This window comes from Dasypus novemcinctus, chromosome 19 (genome assembly GCF_030445035.2).
Source record: "Dasypus novemcinctus isolate mDasNov1 chromosome 19, mDasNov1.1.hap2, whole genome shotgun sequence".
NCBI lineage: Eukaryota > Metazoa > Chordata > Mammalia > Cingulata > Dasypodidae > Dasypus > Dasypus novemcinctus.
Genome location: NC_080691.1, coordinates 78,947,860 through 78,973,534, shown reverse-complemented (window position 1 = coordinate 78,973,534; position 25,675 = coordinate 78,947,860). Strand labels below are relative to the sequence as shown.

At 40.9% G+C, this 25,675-nt stretch overlaps 1 protein-coding gene across 1 annotated transcript in view; it reads right to left on the bottom strand.

Annotated features, from left to right (window-relative positions):
- Positions 1 to 10,690: 10,690 nt before the first annotated feature.
- LOC101421720 (adhesion G protein-coupled receptor E1-like) overlaps positions 10,691 to 25,675 on the bottom strand; it is a 52,853-nt gene continuing 37,868 nt past the window's right edge. Inside the window, exons 15-20 of the mRNA XM_058281976.1 lie at positions 24,538 to 24,773; positions 22,118 to 22,184; positions 20,270 to 20,361; positions 16,859 to 17,027; positions 16,642 to 16,746; positions 10,691 to 11,041 (exon numbers count right to left, since the gene is read on the bottom strand). Coding sequence (XP_058137959.1) covers positions 11,036 to 11,041; positions 16,642 to 16,746; positions 16,859 to 17,027; positions 20,270 to 20,361; positions 22,118 to 22,184; positions 24,538 to 24,773 — 675 coding nt within the window. The 3' untranslated portion in view covers positions 10,691 to 11,035. The remainder of the gene's footprint in view (positions 11,042 to 16,641; positions 16,747 to 16,858; positions 17,028 to 20,269; positions 20,362 to 22,117; positions 22,185 to 24,537; positions 24,774 to 25,675) is intronic.

Here is a 25,675-nt window from a genome sequence, read left to right as displayed (position 1 = left end):
GAATGCCTCTGGGTGGAGGGAGAAGTCAAGGATAGTCAGTAAGTTTTCAGTTGAGCTACCTCAGTGTTGTCATCCTTGAAAATAGGAGATATACATGGGGAGAGGAAAAGCTCAGTTTGTGATGTCTGGAGGATCTTCCTGAGGGACCTCCAGCAGGTCTATGGAAACCATCAGCCTGGAGATGGTGAGCAAAGCCTTGGGATTAGATGGGGACTGTCAGGAGTGGGACAGGCACCAGCCTGGTAAGCACCAACAATGAAAAGGAAGACAGTGAAAGCAAATCCCACCCAAGAGATGAAATGGGAATTATGGTAAATGTTGGAAGAGAAATTATTTCCTGCTGTTGAATGTCCCCTAAAAACACAAACTCAAATTAATTTTTTTAGATGTGTCCACGATTTATCCAGGTAATATCACCTTATAATTATTTTTATGACTGTAGACGGTCATTGTCCTGAGAGCCCTATGAAGGGCATGAGACATTAATGTGTATGTGTGTTATGTCAACTCTAATTTACTTATTATAGTTGACTTAGCAAATATGCCCCTTTTCTTTTCTTTTGCCTCCTTTGAGGGCATGGAGTCTGTTTTAGATGAACATTTCTTCCAAGACCCCTAGGCCCCCTTGGCCAACTCTGAGAGGAAGCTGAAGATGAATTCTCGCATTGTCAGGGACATCATGACTGGGGAGAAGAAAGACGGTTTCTCAGATCCGGTTTACTACACTCTGCAGAACATCCAGGTTTGTGATGAGGTCACCCTGGAGGTCCCTGTTGATCCATTACAAACTCCCCTGCCCAGTAGGCTAAACTCCAGTTTTGGATTGGGATCCACCATGGCAGGAAGCTTCCACAATTTCTAGAAGGTCAATCCAAATCACAAAAGCCACCTCTAGAAGAATAAGCTCTCCTCTTTCTATGTGATGTTTTCCTATTCAGTATTGGTAAAGATTTTAGCCATTTTAAGTAACGCTGATGTGGGAGCATTTCTGGTGGTATATTTACATTGGCTATGCCAATTTTGCTGGTAGAGACAGATCTGGAATCCAAGCCTCCTCTGACTTCAAGAACTTAATGTTTGCTATTTGTACTAATGAGCCCTGATACACTTGCTCTCTCAATAATACTCCCCAATATACTCAACCAGTTATGATATTTTTTGTAAATTTATTATCTGCTAACCTCTGAGTCTTTTACAAATACGATTTTCTTTTTTGATAAATCTCAGGTATGTTTTTCTAATTAACTTAGAGGAATGATCTGGAGAGTTTTCCATCAATTTAGATTTTGATTCTAGGCCAGCACCTTGCCCAGCCTCATCGCTTACTTCTTACTCTCTCTTATCTTTCTCTCCCTCACTGTGCTCAAACCATGCTAGACTTATGTTAGTTCTGGAAATGCAACAATTTTCTTTCTGCCTCAGGACATGTGCACATCTGTTCCTTCTGATCAGAACACATGCCCTCATCCAGTCCTCCCACCCCAACATTATTCATCTCAATAACTCCTGCACATCCTTTTATGTCACAAATATCATTTTTCAGAAGTCTTACTTGCTCCCCCATCACACATAGGAGATTAACTTAACTTCTGTTACATATTCTTAAGGAACACTATTACTTTATAATTGTTATTAGCAATATTTTTCTGTTTACTTGTTTTTCATATGTTTTTCTCCTACTCACTATGATCTCCTTGGAGGCACGGTCCATGTCTGTTCCATTTACTTTTTTCCATACACAGTGTGGATCATATTGTGGGACAGGTGCTTCATAAAAAATGTTGACTGAATGACTGACTAAATGAATTAATGAATGAATAAATGCAGAAAGCCTCATTGTGGATTTGATGAAAGGTGTTCCCTAGCAACCAGAGTGTAGTTGTCCAATTAGATTGGCCATCACTGCATCTGGAAATACCAGCATTTCCTCAGTTCCCTATAGAGCATAACCCTCATCTTCTTGCATCAAATGCTCTTGAGTTTGGTCACACTGAATTCACTGGAGAAGGATTCTCAGGTGACCAGGTTCTTTGATATTCCAGCCAAAGCAGAAATTTGAGAGACCCATCTGTGTTTCCTGGGACACAGATGTGGATGGTGGGAGATGGACATCCTCAGGCTGTGTGATCCTCAAAGCTTCTGAGACCCACACCGTCTGCAGCTGTAAGCATTTGGTGAACCTGGCCATCATCATGGCTTCTGTGGAGCTCACGGTCAGTACTGACAGACTGTGCTCAGTATAATTCTCACAATCTGCATAATTCAATTCCATGCCAAGGAGGCCCTAAATGCTATTTGGAGGGTGTATTAGTTAGCCAAAGGAGTGCTGATGCAAACTACCTGAAATTGGTTGGTTTTCATAAAGGGTATTTATTTGGGGGAGGAGCTTACAGATACCAGACCATAAAGCATAAGTTACTTCCCTCACCAAAGTCTATTTCCACGTGTTGGAACAAAATGGCTGCTGATGTCCACAAGGGTTCAGGCTTCCTGGGTTCCTCCCTTCCAGGGTCTTGCTTCTCTCTGGGTTCAAGGGTCTTTCTTCCCAGGGCTTGCTTCTTCCTGGGGCTAGCTTCTCTTTCCTCTGTGAGCTTACTTCCCATGGCTCTAGCTTAAGGCTGCAACATCAAAACCCTCAGCTTTGTCTTTTGCTATGCCTTTTATCTGTGAGTCCCCACTCCTTGGTGGGTGGGGACTCAAAGCCCTAATCATAACTTAAACACTCCCAGGTACAGACAAGTTTACAAACATAATTCAATATCTATTTTTGGAATTCATAGCCATATCAAACTGCTACAGAGGGTAATATTGATGAGGGCTTAAGAGTGATGGCTCTGAGGAAAGACTGGTTTAGTTTCAAGTCCTATTTCTATCGCTTCCTAGCTGGGTGACTTTGGGAAATTAACTCAATCTCTCTGAGCTGAGTTCAATTCTCATGTTTCAAAACTTGAAACAACGGACGATGATATCTATCACAGTATACTTTAAGTATGTTAATTTCTTCCTCCTTAAACAACCATTATTATAGTTAATATTAATATCCCCTTTTTACAAGTGAGGAAACAGAGGAATAGAGCATTTAATTGTCTCGCAAAACTCATGCAGCTAGAACTTGGCAAAACCAAAATCTATTCTCTTAGCCCCTTTGTCATAGTATGCTACATGGGAGCTCGTGAAATGGTGCCTGGTATAACTTTAACATATCTTTAACACTCAAAATTTAAAATTAACTATGAATTATGACATAGGGGAAGGACTCAGATTGTTGTGTTCTATTCCCAGAAGCTGGGGAAGCTGAGAATATCTGTCTATCATTTAAGGTTCAGTGCAGGAAACAGAAACCAATCAAGGCCTTTCAGTTAAGAAGGGATTTAACACAGAGAATAAGTTGCTCACAAAATTATGGAAGCAATGGAGGAATTGATATCAGTAGGTGGCTGCCTGGATTTTGGCTTCAAGGGCCCCTCTACAGCTATGATTCAGAGGTCAGAAACTGCTGCTTTCATATTGCCACACATCTCTGAAATTGAGAGCTGAACACTTGGAAGGAGAAGTTCAGTCACAGCTAACTACTGACTGCTGGAAGTCCACTTGGTTACTGTAACTACTGAGGAAGGGCTGTGTGGTCTACTTTATGTCTTCCAACCTTTTGCTTTCCCAATGTCATGGATACATCTCCTTGGAGATCCTAAATTATATCCAGGACTTTGGTGTCAAGGGATTCTGGGAAATATAATTTAAAGATATCCTGCCCCTGCAATACATGGGGTGGGACATAGAACAGGGGTGGGCATCATCACTGGATGAGGCCAGTGGATGGCAAGGGATGAGGATGAACAATAAATTGTTCACTCTGAGCGTTGGGGATAAAAGCCTTTGCATCCTTTCTGCCCAAGCCAGGGAGATGGAACATTCTTTTACCTGCCTGGGGGGAATGTTGATGCATCTCTGAGTTCTACTGTGGATCTCCTTCCCGGTAGATGGAGTACTCCTTGTCCATAATTAGCCATGTGGGCTTGGTCATCTCCCTGGTGTGCCTCGTCTGTGCCATTGCCACGTTCCTGCTGTGTCGTTCCATTCGCAACCGCAGCACCGACCTACACCTGCACCTCTGCGTGTGCCTCTTCCTAGCCAAGATTCTCTTCCTAACCAGTGTGAACAGGACGGAAAACAAGGTCTCATACTCCCCAGGCTGCACCCTGTATCCCATATAGCCCCATCATCTCCACATCTGTCCCAAGCCTCTCTATCCAAGTCCCTCTATGCTCATCTCTACCTCAGGACCTTTGCACTTGCTGTGCGTTCTCCTGGCAACACTTTCCCTCCAGCTCCTTATTTTGTTGACTCCTTCTTGAGATAGATCAGCCTAAAATCACTTTCAGGATGAATATATGTAATGTTATCCTTCTTATTGTTTCTCTCTGAACCTGTATTTCTCAACTGGTGTGATTCTGTCTCCCAGGGGACAGAGGCAATGTCTGGAGACAATTTTGGTAATCATAGGTATTAGAGGGGGAGTGCTACTGGGATTCAGTGTGTAAAGGTCAAGAATGCTGCTGCTAATAATTCTACTATGCACAGATGAACCTTCACAACGTAGAGTTAACTGTACCCAAATGATACTAGGGCTATAGTCGGGAAATTCTACTGTTACCTATCCCTTCATTTTGTTTTTTCCTCCTGGAATTTACAGGATTATTGATCATTGCTTATTTATTGTTTTCCTTGCATATCTGTATCACCTATTGGAAAGTGATCTCTATGTGGGCAAGGACTTTGGTCACTTCACTACCTATAACCATGCTAGACCCATGGCAGACACTCAGGGTTTCCCAAAAGAATGCTATTGACATTTTGGGTGAATTGATTGAACTTTTTGTAAAACTGACCCTCTCACTGTGGCATGTTTATCTTCCCAGACCCCTTTAGAATTAAATGATAGGAGTGCCACTCATCTTTTTGACCGGGGTATTGCAAACTTTTTTTGTAAAGTGCTAGATAGTAAAAGAAAATTTTTTTTTTACTTTGGCACCGTACGGTTTCTGTTGTCGTAACTACTGAACTCTGTTTTGCTGAGAGAAAACTGCCACAGATAATTTTTAAATAGATGTGGGTATGTGCCAATAAACATTTATTTACAAAAGAGACTGCCAGACCATTGGCTTCTGGCTTGCTGTTCCCCTGTACTTACCAATATCCCTTAAAGTAGGGTGATCAACCATCTACTTTGCTTTGCCCTAAACCTCTCAGTTGTAACACTGACTTTCATGCATTCAGGGAAACCTCAGCCCCAGGCAACCCAGGATGCATGGGCAGCTGACCACAGGGAAGGACTCACTTCCCATTAAGAACCACTGTGTCTCTCTAAATATCTGTGGGATGAGTAAATGGCCAAGTTTGAGGAACTGCAATTGAGGCAGTCAGCTCCCTGCCCTCCTCCCCTCAAGGGTGCTCCCTGGATGGGGACACTGAAGGAGCATGTTTCTTCTCTCCAGCTGGGCTGTGCCATCATCGCAGGCTTTCTGCACTACCTTTTCCTTCTGCGTAGGGGAGCCCCACGCGCAAGGAGTGCGCCCCATAAGGAGAGCTGCCCAGCGTGAAAGAAAGTGCAGCCTGTCCAGGAATGGCGCCACACACACGAAGGGCTGACACACAAGATGACGCAACAAAAAGAAACACAGATTCCCGTGCTGCTGACAACAACAGAAGAGGACAAAGAAGAATATGCAGTAAAAAATGGACACAGAGAGCAGACAATGGGGGGGGGGAGGGGAGAGAAATAAATAAATAAGTAAATAGATAAATAAATCTTTAAAAAAAAAATAGGATCCTGAAAGCCACAAGAGATAAGCAATGTGTCATGTTCAAGGAGATGCAACAGGTGTAAGTGCCAATTTCTTATTGGAAACCATGGGGGCAAGAAGGCAAAAGGATGGCACATTTAAAGTGCTGACAGTGAAAATGGCCATCCAAGCATTCTATATTTGGAAAAATTGTCTTTCAACTCTCATTTCCCCACCTAGGAAAGTTCTGTATAAATTCAAGTGCCCCCCTTCCAGGAGTGGGCTGAAGTCTCTCTTTAGACCCCCACCAGCATGGAACAGACGCCGAAGTCTGTTCTTCAGACCCTCTCCATTGGGAGAGCTTCTCAATGAATTCTTTGTCTTTAGCCATATCAGTCTCTGTGTCCCAGTAAGTGCCGTATTTTCGGCAACATTTATCTAGGAGTTGGGTTTGGATATCTTATTGATGAGTTTTCTTCCATTAACACCAGGAAAGAATATCATTATATATTCTGATTTTGTTTAAATAAAATATTTAAATACAAAGTAATGCTGCAAATTTTAATACCCTTATTTTTCAATTTTTTATATATTTTTTCTGGGCAAAACATGGTCAAATATTCTTGTCGAATGAATTGATATGTACTGTTAGAGAAACCATAACTTGTCCGGATTATAAAAGAACACTGTTATTTTGCATTATATTTATGGAATTTGAGAGCTGTGCATTTTTTATGAGTCTCTTTTCTACCTCTACTGAAAGTAGTTGAGGCCACAGGTGAGAAGGAACATGCCAAATATAGCTTAATGTTTATAGGCAAGAAAAATTCCTGTTGTAGAGGTCACATCTTTAGTCATTTACCTTCAAAATATAAGTTTCCTTAAGGCAACTGCATTTTACACCAACATATAACACTATTGTGCAGGTAAAGATTAGTTCAAGGCATCTGTCAAAAAGAACTTTATTCAAGCAGTATGGAAGTTATAGATGCTATAGGAAATGAAGAATGCTTCTCCTTTTACAATTTTAATTATTGCAATAAAATGCAAAACAATGACAATCCATTGGTTGTTGTATCAGTTAGCAATTGCCACAAATAAAGCTTCATAACTAACCATCCCCTAAGCTCAGTGCCTTAAAATGAGCAGATTTTCTTACTGCTTCTAAGTCTGTTGATTTTCACTGACTCTCACATGACGGCAGTCAGCTGGAAACTGGCCTCAGCTGGGACAATTGAGATGCCTGAACTCTCCTCCAGGTGCTTCTCACACCCCTCTGGGCATGTTCTCATCATACCCAGAAGTGCAACAGCAAGCTTATTCATACAAAGGGTAAGAAGAAATGCACACATTTTTGTGTTTTTTTCCCAAGAATAATAGTCTATTTATGTTTTTATTTTTTTATTTTTTATCTTTCTTTTTTTTTAAAGATACATAGATCACATACAATCTTATATTAAAAAATATAAGAGGTTCCCATATACCCCACTCCCCACACTCCCCACCTCTCCCACATCAACAACTTCTTCCATTAGTGTGGTAACATGGGCTGTGAGGGGGGGCTGTATGTTTCTTCATAAATAACCTGGACTGTGCGTGTAAGCTAAATATGTTAATTCAAGCTTACCTGGGTTGTGGAAGATATGTGTGGGGGGTTATGTGTTCATTCGAACTTACCTAGACAGTATGTGTTAATTCAAGACCTAACTGATACTCAGATAAAACACTTGAAACTCTAAGAAACTAATGAAAAGTCCTTTTGCATATAAACATCACCGTTTGAATCTGGACTCCTATATCTTCTGTGTAAAAGAAACCCAAAGATCCTATTCCGGGCTCGGTTTTTCTTAGGGCAAGAGTCCACCAAGTCCGGCCGGTCGTAAATAAATTTCCCTTCCCAAAATTATTGCTGAGTCCTGGCCTTCCATACAGGATCATTGAAGCTCTTTGCTTCCACAACAGTGGCACATTCATGAATGCACACGTTTTTGAAGCCTCTGTTTGCGTCACAATCATTAAAATTCCATTGGCAGCCTTATGGTTTGAAATTGCAGAACTCTAATAGCCAATGATGTTGAGACTCACTTTGTGGACTCATTTGACATCCTTGATAGATTCTTTGGTGATGTGTCTGTTCAAAGCACCTATCTTAAAAATTGGGTTATTTGTATTTTGACTCAAGTTTTAACTTATATACTCTGGGTATTAGTACTGTGTCAGATTAATGATTTGCAAATGTTTTTTCCAGTCTGTGGCTTATCATGTCATTCTTTTCAGTGTACTCTGCAAATTGTTTTTTAATTTTTATAAAGTTCATGTCATCAATTTTTACCTTTACAAATTGTGCTTTTTTCATTATGATTAAAAGCTCTTTCACACAAACAAAATTTCTTTGGCTATATAACAAGTGCATAGAAAGGGATTACAAAACTACAAGAGGGGGTGTGGTAAATGGAGGCAATTCTTGGGCCCGCTGATGCAATCAACCCACCACAATTGTGTGGTGAGAGCTGTGCCATCTCTTGCTTCGATATCCCTTAGAAGTGTCACCTCTGCAATGGGCACTCCGGACAAGCAAACACTGGACACAGAACTGTCATAAATGAGTTTCTCTATGTAAACATGGCCATACCCCTGAGGCTGTGGTTGCCACAAATTACAATGCCTGAGCCTCCATCAACAGAGTTTAATGTTATAAAATTGTCCAACACATGATCGTTAGAGAACAAATAAATCCAATTTGTTTAAGGCAATCCTATAAAAGTAAATATTTAGTCTTGTCATTGCAGTCCCAAATAATGCATTACTGGGGTCAAAAGAGGAGAAGAAAAGGGACAAGTGGTCTAGGTGAGAAGCTCTGCAGTGAGGAGCTGAAGCCCATATCAGCCACCTATTGCTGAGTGGCCCTGGGCAAGTTATTCAATGTCTCTGAGCCTCAGTTTGTTCATTTTCAAAATACAGAGTACCTCAGGATTGGGGAATGAACCATGGACTAAAGTAGATTTACTGGTTCTATTGTAGACTTACTGTGATTCTAAAAATGTAAGAAATTTTATCACTGATGTGGAGGCAGTGGCCACTGGAGGTCCTGAGGGCAGGGAGAGGTAAAAACAAGTGTAATATGGGGGCATTTTCAGGACTTGGGAATTGTCCAGAATGACATTACAATGACAGATACAGGCCATTATGTGTCTTGCAAAATGCTACAAAATTATGAAGGAGAGAGAATAAACTACAATGTAAACTATAATCCATGCTTAGTGGCTGTAGCAGTTTGATATTTCCAAAAATCAGTTTGGAAGCAGTTTGATGAATTCCAAAAAGAAATATTGGATTATGTTTGTAAACTGATCCTTTCCTCTGGGCATATTAGATTATATTGAATCCATAGGTTTACTTGATTAAGGAATTATGTAAACCTCTTGTGTCAGTAGGACGTTGAGTCCCCACACTTTGGTGGGTGGAGTCTCACAGATAAAAGGCATGGCAAAGGGCAGAGTCGAGGGTGTCTGATGTTGGAGTTTTGTTGTTGGAGTTTGATGCTGAAACCTTAAGCTGGAACCCCAGGAAGAGAGAAATCCTGAACCCAGAGAGAAGCAAGACCCTGGAAGGGAGGAATCCAGGAAACCTGAACCCTCACAGACGTCGGCAGCCATCTTGCTCCAACACATGAAAACAGACTTCGGTGAGGGAAGTAATTTATGCTTTATGGCCTGGTATCTGTAAGCTGCTACCCCAAATAAATACCCTTTATAAAAACCGACCAATTTCTGATATTCTGCATCAGCACCCCTTTGGCTGACTAATACAGTGGCAATGCTTCAAAATGGTTACATCAATTGTAAAAACTGAACCACACTGATGAAGGATGTTGTTAATGTGGGAAAATGTGAGCGTGGCAGGGAACAGGGCATATGAGAATTCCCTATATTTTTGTGTAACATTTATGTGATTTGAGTATCATTTTAAAAAAAAACTAAAAATATATTTTTAAAAATACAGAGTAATCATTTAGTCATTCATTTATTCAATGTATTTATGAGAATTTACTAAAAACAATTCATTCCTTGGAGACACCCAAGAAAATGAGAAATTATAATACAGCGTTAGAAGCACGTGGTGCTAGGGGACACAGAGAGGTCACACCTAATTCACTGCAGGAAATTCAAGAAAGGCTGCTGGTGGAAGTGATGACTAAGCTGAGACTCACGGAAAAGGTGGAAATGTGCCAAGTTTTGAGGAAGGGTGTCCTAGGAAGAGGGAGTGGCAGGTGCAAAGGCTCAGGTCAGGAGGAAGAAGGTTTACTTTTTGGTTTTAAAGACAAAGTCTGTTATCAGCATGGCAAGTGGACGGATGTGCTTCTTGAGCATGCATATGTCCATGAATGACCTGTGGTTCTTGTCAAAATGCAGGTTATTATTCAGTCCTGAGGCTGGTCCATGGACCACACACTTAGTAGTTAGATTTTAGAGCATCCATGGAAGTGAGAATGTCTGCATCTTAAATGTTCATGTCTTTCTTCTCAAGGTTGTATGGGGGGTGAAAAATAAACTCTGTAGGCCAATCACAAAAACTTCCTGGGGGAGATTCAAACAAAGGAACTCCAAAGAGAGTGGCCAGCCAGCACCAGAATGCTACTAAAGGGCCCAGGGAACCAAAGCAATTGTCATCCAGTGCTTCGACCCTCCATGAAGTGCTAGAATTCTGCTCCATCAGTGGCTCCTACTTACAACATAGTTGTTTTAAGTGTTTGTGTCAAAGTAGTCTAAATGTCAATGTGCTTCATTGGCCCTCTGGAACTCTCATTAGAATTTTATTGACCATTTCTTTACAAGCAAAAGCAGTACTTAGCATTGGGAAAGACAGCCAATCAGAGAAAAAATTATCTAGTAAGTGCCACTCTGTATCTATGAACTGGAAATGGGTGCTAGAGAAAAACTGTCAGGGTCATGCAGCAGCAGGCTTAGGAGAAAACAAAATGGTAGCCATAAGTTCTTGCTTGTGCCATTGAATTAGTATTTTTTATTTGCACAAAACACTGGAAACTCAAAGAGTTGCAGGGCATAGGAGATAAATGGTAATCTGGGGTCGAAAACATTGTTTAGCACCAGTCCAAGAAAATGGGAAGACAGCCCACCATTCATGCTCTGAATCGCCAAGAGCTTTGAAGAGAAGATTCCAGGGTGGGCTCCAGCAGGCAAGAGCTTTCCTCAAGTGTTGCTCCATCACATATTTGAAAGCAGGAAAGGACTTCAACCCTGTAGTGGAGTAAAGAGTATTTCCTTGGCGTCAGTGGCAGAATTAGTCAAATGTGATTCCAGACATCATACCTGTAAGAATAGGGATCTTATAAAGGGAAAGGGAGATGGATATAACAAAAAAAGACTAAAAAGGTAAACATGAAAATAACAATGACTATCAGGCACTATTGTCCAACCCAAAAGGGTTTGCTGTTGACCCCTTCACCATTTATATCCCCCACTGTAGAAGCTAGAAAGCCAAATACTTGTTTTCTCAGACTCTCCTACAAATAAAGGTGCCATGTGATAACAGCCCTCATCAATCATGTAAAGAGAAATTTGTTGAGAAGTTTCTGGGAAAGCCTTTGATTCTGTTAAAGGGAGAGGCCTGAAAGGAGAATTGGTTACTTCTGTGCTATTTCTGATGTCTGGAGCTATGGTGGCCATCTTGCAACAGTGAAAATGATATGACCAAAAGCCAGCATTGTGATAACAAAATGGGAAAATTAGGAATAGTATGGGTCCTTTACAATACCACTGAGTAATGGCACCAACACTGGTAAGTCCTAACTCTGGACTACTTTTCTCAGAAGAAAAATAGTTCCCTATTTAATTTAGCCAATAGCAATCAAGATGTTAGTTAATTCTAGGCAAAATAACTACCTTATATCCTCATGTGGTGGGATAATGGATCATTTTAATTCTCTTCATTGTTGCTTATGACTGTGTCCTAAAATTTCTACAGCTATAGTAACTTTGCTATGCAAAAATAGAGTAAAAATTATCATTTTTTCCTTTCCATTTCCCCCTTTTATCCAAAGTCAAAAAGTAGATTTTAACACCTGATATTACATGTAGGCTGAGATATTCTGCCAGTCTGAGTTGATCCCTTTATTCAAGGTCTTTTTCTAGTTACATCATCAGCTGGTGCTTGGTAGTAATCCCCCAGCACCAGGGAGGCTCATCCCTGGGAGTCATGTCCTACACTGCAGGGAAGGCAATGCATCTACATGCTGAGTTTGGCTTAGAGATCGGCCACATTTGAGCAACATGGAGAACCTCGGGAGGTAACTCTTAGGCACCCTGCAACTCTAGGCCTAGTTCATATTTCAGGCACACAGGCTCATATTCAGAGCCATCAGTACCAAGGGCTCATCGTTGGACCATCCATCTTTGTTGGTCTTTGCCATTGCACTTGGGGGATTGCTGCTGTTCCATTTGGGAATGTGATAGAGCTCCCCTGGCCAGGAACTTAGCATTCTCTCAGCTGTCATTTCCAACTGAAACCACTATGAAAATATCCAAACCTTTCTGTATACCCTGTATACATGCCCTAGAGAACTCTCTCCCAACCATAAGTCTCCAAAAAAGAGTTGGGAGGTCATCATAGGGGTGATGCTTATGCATGCCTCAGCAGGATACCAGAAAAAGCTAAGGTAGATGGAAACCCAGGTGCTGGTTCTCCTGAGGACTGCAGAGACCCACAGGTTCCATGATCATGGCAGATGGCTCTGGAGTTCAGGGCCATGTCAGTTGGCCCTACTTTGGAGTTTGTGCTCCTGAGTGTAATGGAGATAGACTCAGATATGACCCTTTTACACATGCCTCTTCTTACCGGACCTGTGGTTGACATTTGGGTTGGTGTATAGTCAGGTAACCTGAATATCTGGGCTGTACATGTGATGGCCAGGCCCTGTGCCTCAGCAGGCTTGTGGCTCCTACCCTCTGGTTTGTTGGACTTAACCCTGGTCTGCTGACAGGGAGGTGAAGAGGGTCAACCACCATACCAGACAGCCAAGAGTGCCTACAGCTGCAAGCAGGAGAATTGCATCCATCATCCATGTAGAATCTAAGACCCCTCTTGATGTAGAGAGGGACTGGACATAACCATCCCAGTGTCCACAGGATAGAGGAATAGAGTATGGATTAGAGTAGACTTTCTGGTGTTCTGCTGAGGAACTATTGTGATTAGTAAGGGAAGAAATTATAATAGTGATGTGGAGAGGGTGGCCACAGTGGCTGCTGATGGTAGGGAGACAGAAGCAGAGATATGGTGTGGGGGCATTTTCAGGATTTGGAGTTGTCTTGGGTGGTGCTGCAGGGATGGATGCTGGACATTGTGTGTCCTACCATGGTCCATTGGGTGGACTGGGGGAGAGTGTGGCCTACAATGTGGACCACTGTCTATGTGGTGCAGCGGTGCTCCAGAATGTATTCACCAGGTGCAGTGGATGTGCCACAATGATGGAAGAGGTTGTTGATGTGGGAGGGGTGGGGTGGGTGGGGTGGGAGATATATGGGGACCTCATATTTTTTGCACATAATATTAACAAGTTAAAAAAATATCATTTTTAAAAACATGTTGGCAAAAGGATATGTAATCTAGCATTTGGGCAGTATTTCAGGGATGGTGAGTCTTGTGCCTCATACTTTAATCAAGGAACTTAGTGTTTCTGATTCTCATTTTCTTCATGATGGAAACAGGACTAATGATATCTATCTCATCAGACCTTTGCAAGACTTAAGACTGAGTTCCTACTATGAATGATTGAATACAGACAGAGAGAGTGAGAAAGCCACAGAGGCAAGAAACTGGGAGTAATAACCTGAAAGACAAGGGAGAGACAAGCAGATGCTGCCATGTGACAGAGGAGTCCAGGACCAGTAGTTGTCTTTGGGAAGAAGGTATCATCTTGATGATGTCTTGATTTGGATTGTTTTTTCTCACCCTCAAAATTGTAAGCTTGTAAGGTCATAAATCCACCTGGTAAAAGCCAACTCATTTCTGGTATGTTAATTTTGGCAGCCTAGCAGACTAAAACAGTTTGTCCCAACTGAATGAGGATGGTCTTAGTCACCCCCTCAATGGGTTACGCAGGAGTTAGCAGGAAACCAGAGATGAAATGAGAGGACATCACTGCATGGCAGAAGGAAGAGATTCAAGCCACAGAATCCCACAGATTGTGGCCAGCCAGCATCAGAATGCTACTGAGCACAGGAGAAAGCAGACCTCTTCCTTCTACAACTGTGAAACAATAAATTTCTGTTGTATAAGCCAACACATTGTGTCATTTTTATCATAGCAGCTCTGGCAAACAAAGACATTCATCTAATCATCACCACAACCCTTTCCAGTAAAAATGAGCATATTCCCATTTTATTAAGGAGGAAACTGAAGTACTTTGTTTTCTAGAGGACCTATTTTGCTCCTATTATCTATTCTAGGTGCTTTAAAAAATCAGTGAAAAACTCAGACAGAGGAGGCATACCATAAATAAAAAACAAAATAACTAAGATATAGTATGTTTCAAAGGGGAAACTGCTGTGCTTTTTTAAACTTATGAATGGAGGGAGAGGGGAGCAGGGACGCCAGAGCAGAGGATTTGTCAGGGGAAGCTCCATCAAGAAGGTGTGAGGGAGTGAGGAAGCTGGACAGGTGGACATTGAGACCGATCATTCAAGGTAAAGTCAACTGTCAGGGCAACATGGTTGTTAGGTGAAAGTGAGCCTGGTATGTTTGAAGAATTGACTAGTGGCCAATGTGTGTGGAGCAGAGTGAAAAGGGGGTATGAGTAATAAAAAATGAGGGTATGAGTAATAAAAAATGAGGACAAAGAGATAAAGAGGGTCTGATTCTGCAAGACCTTCTGGGCTGTGGAGAGGACTTAGTATTTAACTCTGGGTGAGGCGGGAGCCATGAAGGGCTGTGGGCAGAGGAGGAGCAGGACTTAATGCATGTGCTCACACTTGCCCTCTAGTGGCTACAGGGAGAATAGACAAAAAAATAGAGCTTGGAGATAACAAGATGGGGAGACAATTTATGAGGCTATTTTAATAATCACAGAAAGAAATGATTAGAATAAGCAAGTTTATAGAGTGGGAATTTAGAATATAGGTTACCAGACGACTGGGTGGGGATAGGGAGTAGGAAGGTAAGGCTTAAAACGTCCTATCTGGAATGCTGGAAAATTTTTGGTAATGGATGTGGTGATGGTCGTACAGCACTGTGAACATAATTAATAGTACTAAAATATTCATCTGAATGTAGGTAAAAGAGGAATTGTTAGGTTGCACATATGGTACTAGAATAGAATTGTTTTTTTTTAAATCCATGGAACCGTGCAATGCAAACAGTGAAACTTAAGTTCAAGTATAGACTATACTTGATGGTATAATTATAAAAAAAATACTTTCATCAATTGTGACAAATGTGTCTCACTGGATTAAGGTGTTAGTCATAGGATGGAATATGGGAATCCTATAATTTATGCATGGTTGTCCTATAAACCTGCAACTTCTCTAATAAAAAATAACGACCAATAATCCTGGCAAGAGACAATGGTGCATGTCCCAGGGTGGCAGGAGCAAAGAGGAAGACAGAGGCATCAGGACTTGCTGGTGGACTGAATGGAGACGGAGGGTGAGGAGCAGTGTGGAGTCAAGCTTGACCTCAAGGTTACAAGCTGAGCAATGGAAAAATGGAGGTTCCACCTATGGAGATGGAAGGTGGGGGATCAGAATTCAGGTTATAATATGTTAAAATTGAGTTAGCCCTTAGACATCTAATAGAAATAGAGACATTTGGTGGGTGATTGATTATGAGTCTAGAATTCAGGAGAGGAGGCAGTCCTACATATTTAAAACTGAGGGGTCCTAGCTAATAGGTGGCATTTTAAATCATGCAATTGAATGAGATTGCTTGTGTGAAGTAAAACGTGTCTCGATGGAAAACTAAGCATTGACCAGAGGACACCTCTCCAGGTTCCAATCTATAGGCGCTATTTCACAGTTCTTTAATTGTAGATAACTGGTAGCAGTACAAAATAATTCCATGAAAAAAAAAAGGCATTTCTGCCTCCATTCACCATCATTTCAAAATCCCATATAGATTCCATACATAAATATTTATCCATATATGTGTGTATTTATTCCATATATAAGTGCATATAAATACATTTAAAGTTAAATTTTAGCATTCAATAAAAATGTACAAAGTAAATCTATATAATACATATATAAACCTATTATAGGTATATAAAGGTAGAAAGATAGAGATAATAGATGATTAGAAAGATACATAAATGTAATAGATGAATGGGTAGAGATAGATTACATAGATTATATAGTTGCTAGAGAGAGAAATAATAAGTAAGTAGATTGGTAGAGAGATTATATAAATGATAGATAGATTAGAAAGATAGATATCGATAGATTGCTAAAATGATAGATTAGTAAAATGATAGATTAGTAAAATGATAAATACATAGATTAGATGATAGATAGATTAGATAGATAGATTAGTAAAATAGATGATAGAGAGATCTGTCCTTCAGATTCTCTTTTAAACAATTTCCAGCATCTCCCTGGTTCCTACTCATGAATTAATTAAAGAATAAAATAAAAATTTTAATGTGAGTTCATTATTTTATATCTGTATAAGATTTGGGCTAAATAATATAAACACGGTTTTGCAGCAATTAAGGGGCAGAGCTGGGATTTAAACCCGGGCTGTCTGGCTCACGAACCCCCACTCTTCACCCACCCCTTATTCAGTGGGATACCAGTGTGGATGGCCTCAGCTCGCACTAAGGAGCCTGTGCAAACATGCGGGCTCTCACCGTTTTGGACGAGGAGGGCACAGATGACAGTACGATCCCTGAGGTCTGGGATTGCGAGCTGGGCTTGGTCTTCGCGGTGAACCACCTCCTGTACTCTTCTCTCACCTGGAGGTGGAGACACGTCAGGTAGACAGGTGACTCCCAGGCTCAGGGAATGGACCCTGCACAGGCCAACCAGGGAAGGGGGTGAGGAGGCGGGAGGGCGGCGGCCACACACCTGGCGACTGAGCAGGCAGTGAATGAGGAAGATGAAGGCTCCCTGCAGGCTGTTGATGATGGTGAACAGGTAGGCCATGACCCTGGCCATGGCTCCAATCTGGAAAATGCCCAACACCCAGGAGCAGCCCAAGATGAAGACCTGGGCAAAGGCCTTGAACGTGAGTAACCTGTGGGGGAAGGATGCAAAGGATAAGCTGCTGGGATGAGGGTGTTTCCTGGTGGACCCCCTCCCTGGCCCAGGAATCGTCTGAGGCTGCCACCAGGTGAGTCCCCACCCATGGGAGATGAACTCAAGGTGGAGGCTCCAAGGGACAATGCAGGAAATCAAATCCCGCACGTATTTGTGTTGGTCAATAACAAAAAGACACAAATGTAAAAGTGCCAAAGGGCTTGAACAGACATTTCTCCAAAGATAAACTGATGGCCAATAAGCACATGAGAAGATGCTCGACATATTAGTTACCATGAAAATGTAAATCAAACCACAATAATGCAAGAAAAATTAACCCTAAGTTATCCATGGACTATGGTGGACTAATAGCACAATTATTAAAATGTGCTATCATCACTTGTAACAAATCTACCACACCAATGCAAGTGTTAGTAATAAGATGGTATATAGGGATCGTGTATTTTATGCATGATTGTTCTGTAGACCCACAATTTCTCTAACCAAAAATAAAATGATATATTAGCATATTAGCAGAAGATATCTCTAGGAATAGATTCTATGGGTAACTTTTAAATATACATTTCTATAACTTCTGAATTATTTGAAATAAACATTATTCTTATAACCAGAAATATATATATACACATACATATAAGAGAACACTTCAAACACACTAGGATGGATATTACTTAAAAAAAAAGAAAGTCAATGCCAAATGATTGGCAAGTCTGTACATTATTGGTGGGAGTAAATTATGAAGTTGCTGCTGTGGAAAAGAGTTTGGAGGTTCCTCCAAATGTTAAACATAGAACTACTACATGACCCTAGCAATTCCACTTCTAGGTGTAAACCCAAAAGAACTGAAATCATGGACACAGAGGCATATTTGTACACCAATATTCATAGCAGCATTATTCATAATATCAAATGAAAAGGTGAAAATAAACCATGTCCATCAAAAGATGAATGCGTCCACAAAATATGCTTTACGTATACAAGGGAATACTATTCAGCTGCCAAAAAAGAATGAAATTTTGATACATGCTGCAATGGATGAACCTTGAAACATTATGCTGAATGGGATAAAATAGATATGAAAGGACAAATATTGTACAGTCCCGCTTATAGGAATATGTAGAATAAACATATTCACAGAGACAAAAAGTGGATTAGAGTTTACTAGGGGCCAGGAGGAAGGAGGAGGGAATTGGGAGCTTTTGCTTAATAGGTATGGAGTTCCTCTTTGGGGTCACAAAAAACGCCTGCTAATGGATGATGGTAGTGATAGCACAATAGAGTGAGTGTATTTAATGCCATGAAACTGTACACTTAAAAATGGTAAAAATAGCAAATTATATGTTATATATTTGTACGACAAGAAAATTTTAAAAAGCAAAAGAAACCTGTACTCAGTAAGCAGTAACTCTCCATCCCCTACTGAAGCAATCCCAATGTCCATAACTGGTGAATGGATCAACAACCAAGTGTGATCTATACATACAATGGGATATTATTCAATCATGAAAATAATGAAGATGTATACATGCTATGACATGGTTGAGTATTGAAAACACTATGCTAAGGGGAAGAAGCCAGGCACAGAGTGTTGATTCCATTTGCATGAAATGTCCAAAATGGGCAAATCCACAGAGACAGAAAGATTATCGGTGTGTTGTAAAATGAGAAGAGAATGACAATATACTCTAGTGGGAGGATGCAGACTACTGCCTTCACATTTTGACTGAATCATTTACTAATTCCATGAGTTATTTAACCTTACTGTGCCTCAATTTCCTCACTTTGTTATAAGGACAATAAGATACGTATGCAGTCAGCTTGTTCTACGGATTAAATGAAGAGATAAAAGACACTTAAAGTGCCTAAAACAACATCAGGCACAATATAAACATTAGTGTATGTTGTTATTAGCCATAAGTATTTGTATTAAGTGTTGCATATCATGTGGATAAAGCAAAATGCAGAGTGATGTATACAATATCCTATCATTGAAGCAAAAAAAGGTGAATGTATAGCTATAGAATATTCTGGAAGGAAACATAATTCAGATGACAGTTGCTTCAGTTGGGGGCGACCTGGGGAAATCCTTTTCACTTTTCTCTATTTTATGGCTTTTTTTGCTGTTGCATGATTTAACTATTAAATCTTTGCATTAACTTTTAAATATTTGCATTAACTTTTCAAAAATGTTACTGGACAGGGGATTGGACACTGCCAGGGTAAAAGAAAATGACATCAGGACATCACTGACAGTAAAACCTTGGTAATGGCTGGTTCTGGGAGGTTCTTAAATAGTGGAGTGATGAAGTTGAGAAACCTGAATTTTGACATTTTTATAAAAATGCAAAAATGTCTCACTTCTATTAAACAAAATTATTTGAAATTAAAATAATGAAATAGTATATATCAACTAGTAGAATGGCAAAACAAAAATAAGGATAATAGCCACAGAGAAACAAATACACGCTTCCGATGGTCACATAAATTGTAACAAATTTTCCTGAAAATAATATACACCATATAATAAAACTATTAAAATTCAACCCTCGTTTGACTCAGGCAATATCACACTTAGTGTTATCATGATTAAATAACCATGGATCTGGAATGTTTATCTACATGGATATTCAAGGCAGTATTGTTTTTGAAAGCAGAAAAATAAAACAGAAACAACTTAAATGTCCACGAATGAGGGGCAATTTAAATGCATGGTGCTGCATCATTACACTGAAGTGCCATGCAAAATAAAAAATGACATGGTACAAGAATTACTAATTCAGTTGGAAAATATTTATGACATAGTATCTACTAAGAGAAAAAAATTTATAAGAAAGAAAATACAATGAATCCATTTTTGTAAATATGCCCCTCTAAGTATTCCCAGTGGAAGTACTGAAAAGTAGTATTGATAACTGCAACAAATGCAGCACTCACTGTTCCTGGGCACTGAGCTGTAGGCTTCATAAACCACAAAATGTGACAAATATCAATAATAACATTCTATAGATGAGGAAACCGAGCTTCAGAGATGTTATGTAACTTGCCAAAGGTCACACAGCAAGGAAGTCTTAGTGCTGGGGTTAGATCTAGATGCTGTGCTATTCTAAGCAGGCCTCATTGCCCTCTGCTTTGGGCACAGGACCTGGCATTCATTCAATGAACATTTGCAGAAATAAAGAAGGAAGAGTGAAAGAGGGAAAAAGGAAAGAGTATTTGCACCTGGTGTCCTTGATTGTTGAGACTTCAGCACTGACACTGGAAAGTTTCTGCCTCAGAATCATCAGTGTCCAAGTGAGAAGGATGGAGTTGATCTGCAAAGTCAAGCACAAGGAACATCTCTGGAAAGTTAGCATCAAGACCAGAGCGTAGGACAAAGACTGTGACCTTGAATAGAAGTCAAGGTCATTCTCACCTAAGGCCCTAGGCCAGCATCTCAGACTGGGATACACCTATCCTTAGGGCAGTTTATCAACCTTGGCACTATTGATAGTTGGCACTGGGTCATTCTTTGCAGTGCATTGCAACATATTTAGCAGCTACTCTGGTGAGGCTACTCCTCACCAGATGCCAATAATGCACCCAACCCCAGTTGTGACAGTCAAATATGTCTCCAGATATAGGCAAATGTCCTTGGGGTGGAAGGAAGAATCTCTTGGGGAAGAACCACTGCCCTGAAGAACAACATTATTTTTTTTCCAAATTCATAAAACTTTCAGAGAAGTCAAATGTCCTTGAAGGTTTGAGAATGGACAGGATAAAAATGTTATTATTTCCATTAACACACATACATTGTCTCAAATATTTAGCTGAACATTGTGCTAAGTATTGCACAGGTACGGTGTGAGCCCCACTACCCCACCCCCACCCTGGTGAGAAGACCCTGCAGGGGAGAAGTGGGCGATAACTTAGAGCACTGGGTGAGAGGAAAATAGGAAAAGAGGAAACTCTGGGAATTGGTAGGGCCAGGTAGTGAGCTCAGGGCTAAGGGGGGCGGGAACCACCCTGAGGGCAAAGGAGAGACCGCGCAATGGTTTCAGTTTGAAGAGTATCAAGGTCAGTTTTCGGTTTTAGGAAGATTACCCTGAAAAATCTCTTGCTGCAAAACTCCAGAAATGCTGGTTGAAATCTAACAGACGTCATCTTAAATTTATTGCTGAGCTCGTAAGAAAGTAAAGGAAAACCTCAGAGACCACAACTGAGTAATTTTGAAACCAGAGTCATGAGCTAGAACTGACACAGTGGCTGCCCAAAGGGTATTTTCTGAAAGCAGAAGTCTAAGGTCTGCGGATTTAATGGTCATTCATGGGGACAGAGGGTGACTCCTTGATTCCACATAAAGTGAGGGGAGGGGAGGGGAGGGGAGAGGAAGGGAGGGGAGGGGAGGAGCACAGCTCTGACTGCCCATGAGTTTGAGTTCAAACTGACAATACCTTCATATTTGGGGAGACCCTGAGATGAGAAATTCATTTAATGGTGTTTCAGGTAGGTAGTGCCTTCAAGGAAACTGATAGAAGAAAGAGCAAAACCTGTCTGGAGGAATATACCCTCAGCATCCACAAGATAGGTCAGTCGAATGTGAGCCCATGACTAAAAATTACAAATGACACAGGGGAAAAAAGCAACCATGAGTGATAGTCAGGAAATTGAAATCTGGCAGAACTATCGTGTCTGTATTGGAAGCAAGAAGATGGTGTTTAGCATCTCCAGGCTTCCCTTTTTCTACCTCCCACCATTTCCTCCTCTCACTCCCACCCCTCCAAATAGCTTTAATTTCCTTCTACCTTTTCTCTCATTTAACATCTGTACTTAAAAGAAATTGACAGACCCATCTTATTGAAGAACAGATGAAAGATAAGATTGTGTCCCTCCTAGAAGCATCTGAATTTGGATATGAAATCAGAAGTTAAATAAATTGTATTCTAATTTGGAAATCTCAAGAATCACAGATCAAAATGTAGAACTTTTGAGGACAGCATGTGACCCACTCAGCTGTGCATCCTCCTTGATACTTTGTGATCCTCTCTTTGGTCCTCCTCCAGAACATACTACACCAAGCAATTTGCTCACCATTATGATTGTGCAGACAGGTCCCAGGAAACTCCAGATGAATCCTGACTCTGTACTCAGCCAGCAGCTATGGAGAGAAACAAAAGATGTGTGCAAAATTCTTGACTCTACACTAACTGTGTCCAACAGAGGCACTAGTGGAGGAGAATACTGGGACATGATACTCCAGGGAAAATTCTCATAGTAGATCAGGTCCCAATTTGGTTTCCTTTGGACCAAGTGAATCTTCTTTCAGACCTGTTTTCTGGTCAACTGTACCTGAAACCTTCATCTAGTATCTTAGATTCAGTTCCTTCTCAATTAAGAGCCTTTGGAATCCCTTTTCCCTCTGTCCAGAGCTCCACTGATACTCCTTCTCAAAGGACTCAAATGTCACCTCCTATAAGAAACAACTACAGAACATCCCTAGCTAAAGTATCCTACTCCTACCTCTACTCAATACTTTCTTTTTTAAAATATCATCTATCACTATCATAAATCATAATATTCAGCTGTTTTATTGCTTGTCAACTGTCCGTCTCCCCATTCTAAACTATGAGCTGAACGACAATTTTGACATTAGCTTATTGCTCACTTCTGCATGCCACCCAACACTGACACGGACCAGACGTTTGAACAGATGCATCTTACTTTTTAAAAAGATAGAGATGAAGAATGAAAGGAGGAAAAAGGAAATGAAGGAGTGAGGGAAGAAGCAAGAAAGTAAAAGAGAGAGTGAGAAAAAAGACAGTTAAGTAATGAATTGCCTGAGATGTCTTTTTCCATCATGTATACAAGGGCTATTTTCTGTTTTCACCACCCACAAACATTCTGCTACGTCCAGTAACAGTACCCAATATTTCCTTAGCATAAGTATATACCTTCCCCCACCCCCACTGGAGAAGGAAAAGACTCAAGATAGGCCACCTAGACGTGCTCTCCCTGGAATGTGAGTCTTGAGTAGTAGAACAATCAAAAGGCGAAAAATGTTTGCATCACAGAGATGATGTTGTCCATATCCCTTCAGGACTTAGGGGCCTCAATTTCCTCTTCTATAAGTGGAGATCCCAATTCTTAACCTGTAGAATTTCTGTTGACCATTATCACAGAGAATATAATGTAAAATAGAGGACAACCTTGGGAGGTGAGACTCTATGAAAATTCTCATGGCAGAGCAGGTCCCATGAGGCATGCTTATTTAATATGAACTCCTTCACCTCCTTGTCTTGAGGCCACCTGAAGTGCAAACCATTAGCACACAGCACGGAACCTGAGTACTTAATGCCCCAAACACAGCTCAGCAAAGCGCCTACAGCACAGGGTCAATCAGCAGGACCCCAAAAGTGGAATGACCCAGATCCAAATGCTCATTCTGCCCCTTTCTCATTGATAAAAGGCTATAACAGGATGTTACAGTGTAGACCCTGTCTAAAGACCTCTTGTTCTGTCATTTACATGTTTCCACTCAAAATTTATTCACTTTTGCTTATACTATAGAGTCATGTCTGTGAAATCATGAGTCTGGTGAGCTGTTAATATTTTTAATACCCTATAAACTAAATATAGTAAGATTTTTAAAAATTGAAGTTCACCACTCTACTACCTAAAATCATCTTCCACAGAAACACGTGATGAACATAACTCTCTTTAGAATGGACAAAGCTCATAATGATGGTTATAATTATCTTGTTTAAAGTTGCTTTACTATGCACCAAACAATGTCCTAAATATTTCTCAGAAAATAATTCTTTCAATCCTTACAGCAACTCAATGATGTAGGCATTGTTTTCAGCCCGATTTTACAGATGGGGGAAGGGAGGCACATAGAGATTAAGTAACTTGGCCAAGGTAGCACAGTTAAAGGTGATAGATTACATTGTATGTCCTCCCATGGCCCACTGGGTGGACTGTGGGAGAGTGTGGGCTATGATGTGGACCACTGACCATGAGGTGCAGCGGTGCTCAGAGATGTATTCACCAAATGCAATGAATGTCTTATGATGATGGAGGAGATTGTTTTTATGGGGGGAGGAGTGGGGTGAGGGGGGTGGGGGTATATGCGGACCTCGCATTTTTTTAATGTAATATTAAAAAAATAAATAAAGACCAAAAAAAAGACTAAAAAAAAAAAAAGGTGATAGAGTTAGGATTTAAACCCAAGAAGGTTGCTCCAGAGTCTATGATTTTAAAACTGTATGATAAAGTCATCTGAGTAGAGCAGCACCGTTTGCCTATACTGCTGTATAAATAATGTTCTCTATTTTGCAAGTACACCTCCTGTGCTGCTGTACATGGCTGCCCTGAGTCCAACAATACATAAAATAAGATCTCAATAAAAGGTAGCCACGACCACTGCTTTCATTATGGCTCTCCTTCTTATTCATATAATAATCATCATCAGCCCTGGAAGAAAGGTCTTCAGGGAGAGGGACAACACTCACCGATCATGCATCCCATAGCCCTTTGGCTGGACACTGGCAGAGACAAGCACCACCAGTCCTGGGAGTCCATAGCCAATGACACACAGGTGCCGCATTTTGACGTTGCGAGAGCTGAAATAATTCACCACCTTCAGGTTCCTGACCATCAGGAAGAGCATGACGGCTTCCACCAGCATCCAGAAGAAGCAGGCGAGGAAAAGGTAGTGCAGAAAGCCTGCGATGATGGCACAGCCCAGCTGGAGAGAAGAAACACGCTCCTTCAGTGTCCCCATCCAGGGAGCACCCTTGAGGGGAGGAGGGCAGGGAGCTGACTGCCTCGATTGCAGTTCCTCAAACTTGGCCATTTACTCATCCCACAAATATTTAGAGATACATAGTGGTTCTTAAGGGGAAGTGATACCATCCTTTTGGTCAGTGGTCCATGCATCCTGGGTTGCTGAGATTAAGGGTTCCCTGAATGCATGAAATTCAGTGTTACAAGTGAGAGGTTTTGGGACAAAGCAGATAGTTGATTGCCCTACGTAAGGGACATGTGTAATTACAGGGGATCAGCAAACTAGAGCCAGGGCATTGATAGCTTCTTTTGTAAACAAAGGCTTATTGGCACACACTGACTTCTCTTCGACCATTGACTATGGGGTGCAGTGATGCTCAGAGATGAACTTACCAGGTGCAATGGATGTGTCATGATGATGGGAGAGAGTGTTGCTGTGGGGGAAGTGGGGGGCGGGGGCGGTGGGGTTGAATGGGACCTCATATTTTTTTTAATGTAATTAAAAAATAATAATAAATAAATAATTAAAAAAAAGAAATTATCTGTGGCTGCTTTCACTCAGCAACAGCAAAGTTAAGTAATTGTGACAGACAGAAACCTAGTGCCAAAGAAAAATATTATTTACGATTTAGCAGTTTACAGAAAAAGTTTGCCAAACTCTGGTCAAAAAGGTGAGGGGCACTTCTATCATTTAGCTCTGAAGGCATCAGGAAAGATAAACATCCTACAGTTAGAGGGTCACTTTTACTCAAAGTTCAATCATTTCACCCAAAATGTCAATAGTATTCCCTTTGAGAAGCACTGACTGTCTGCTATGGGTCTAGCATGGTTATAGGTAGTGAACTGACCAAAGTCCTTGCCCTC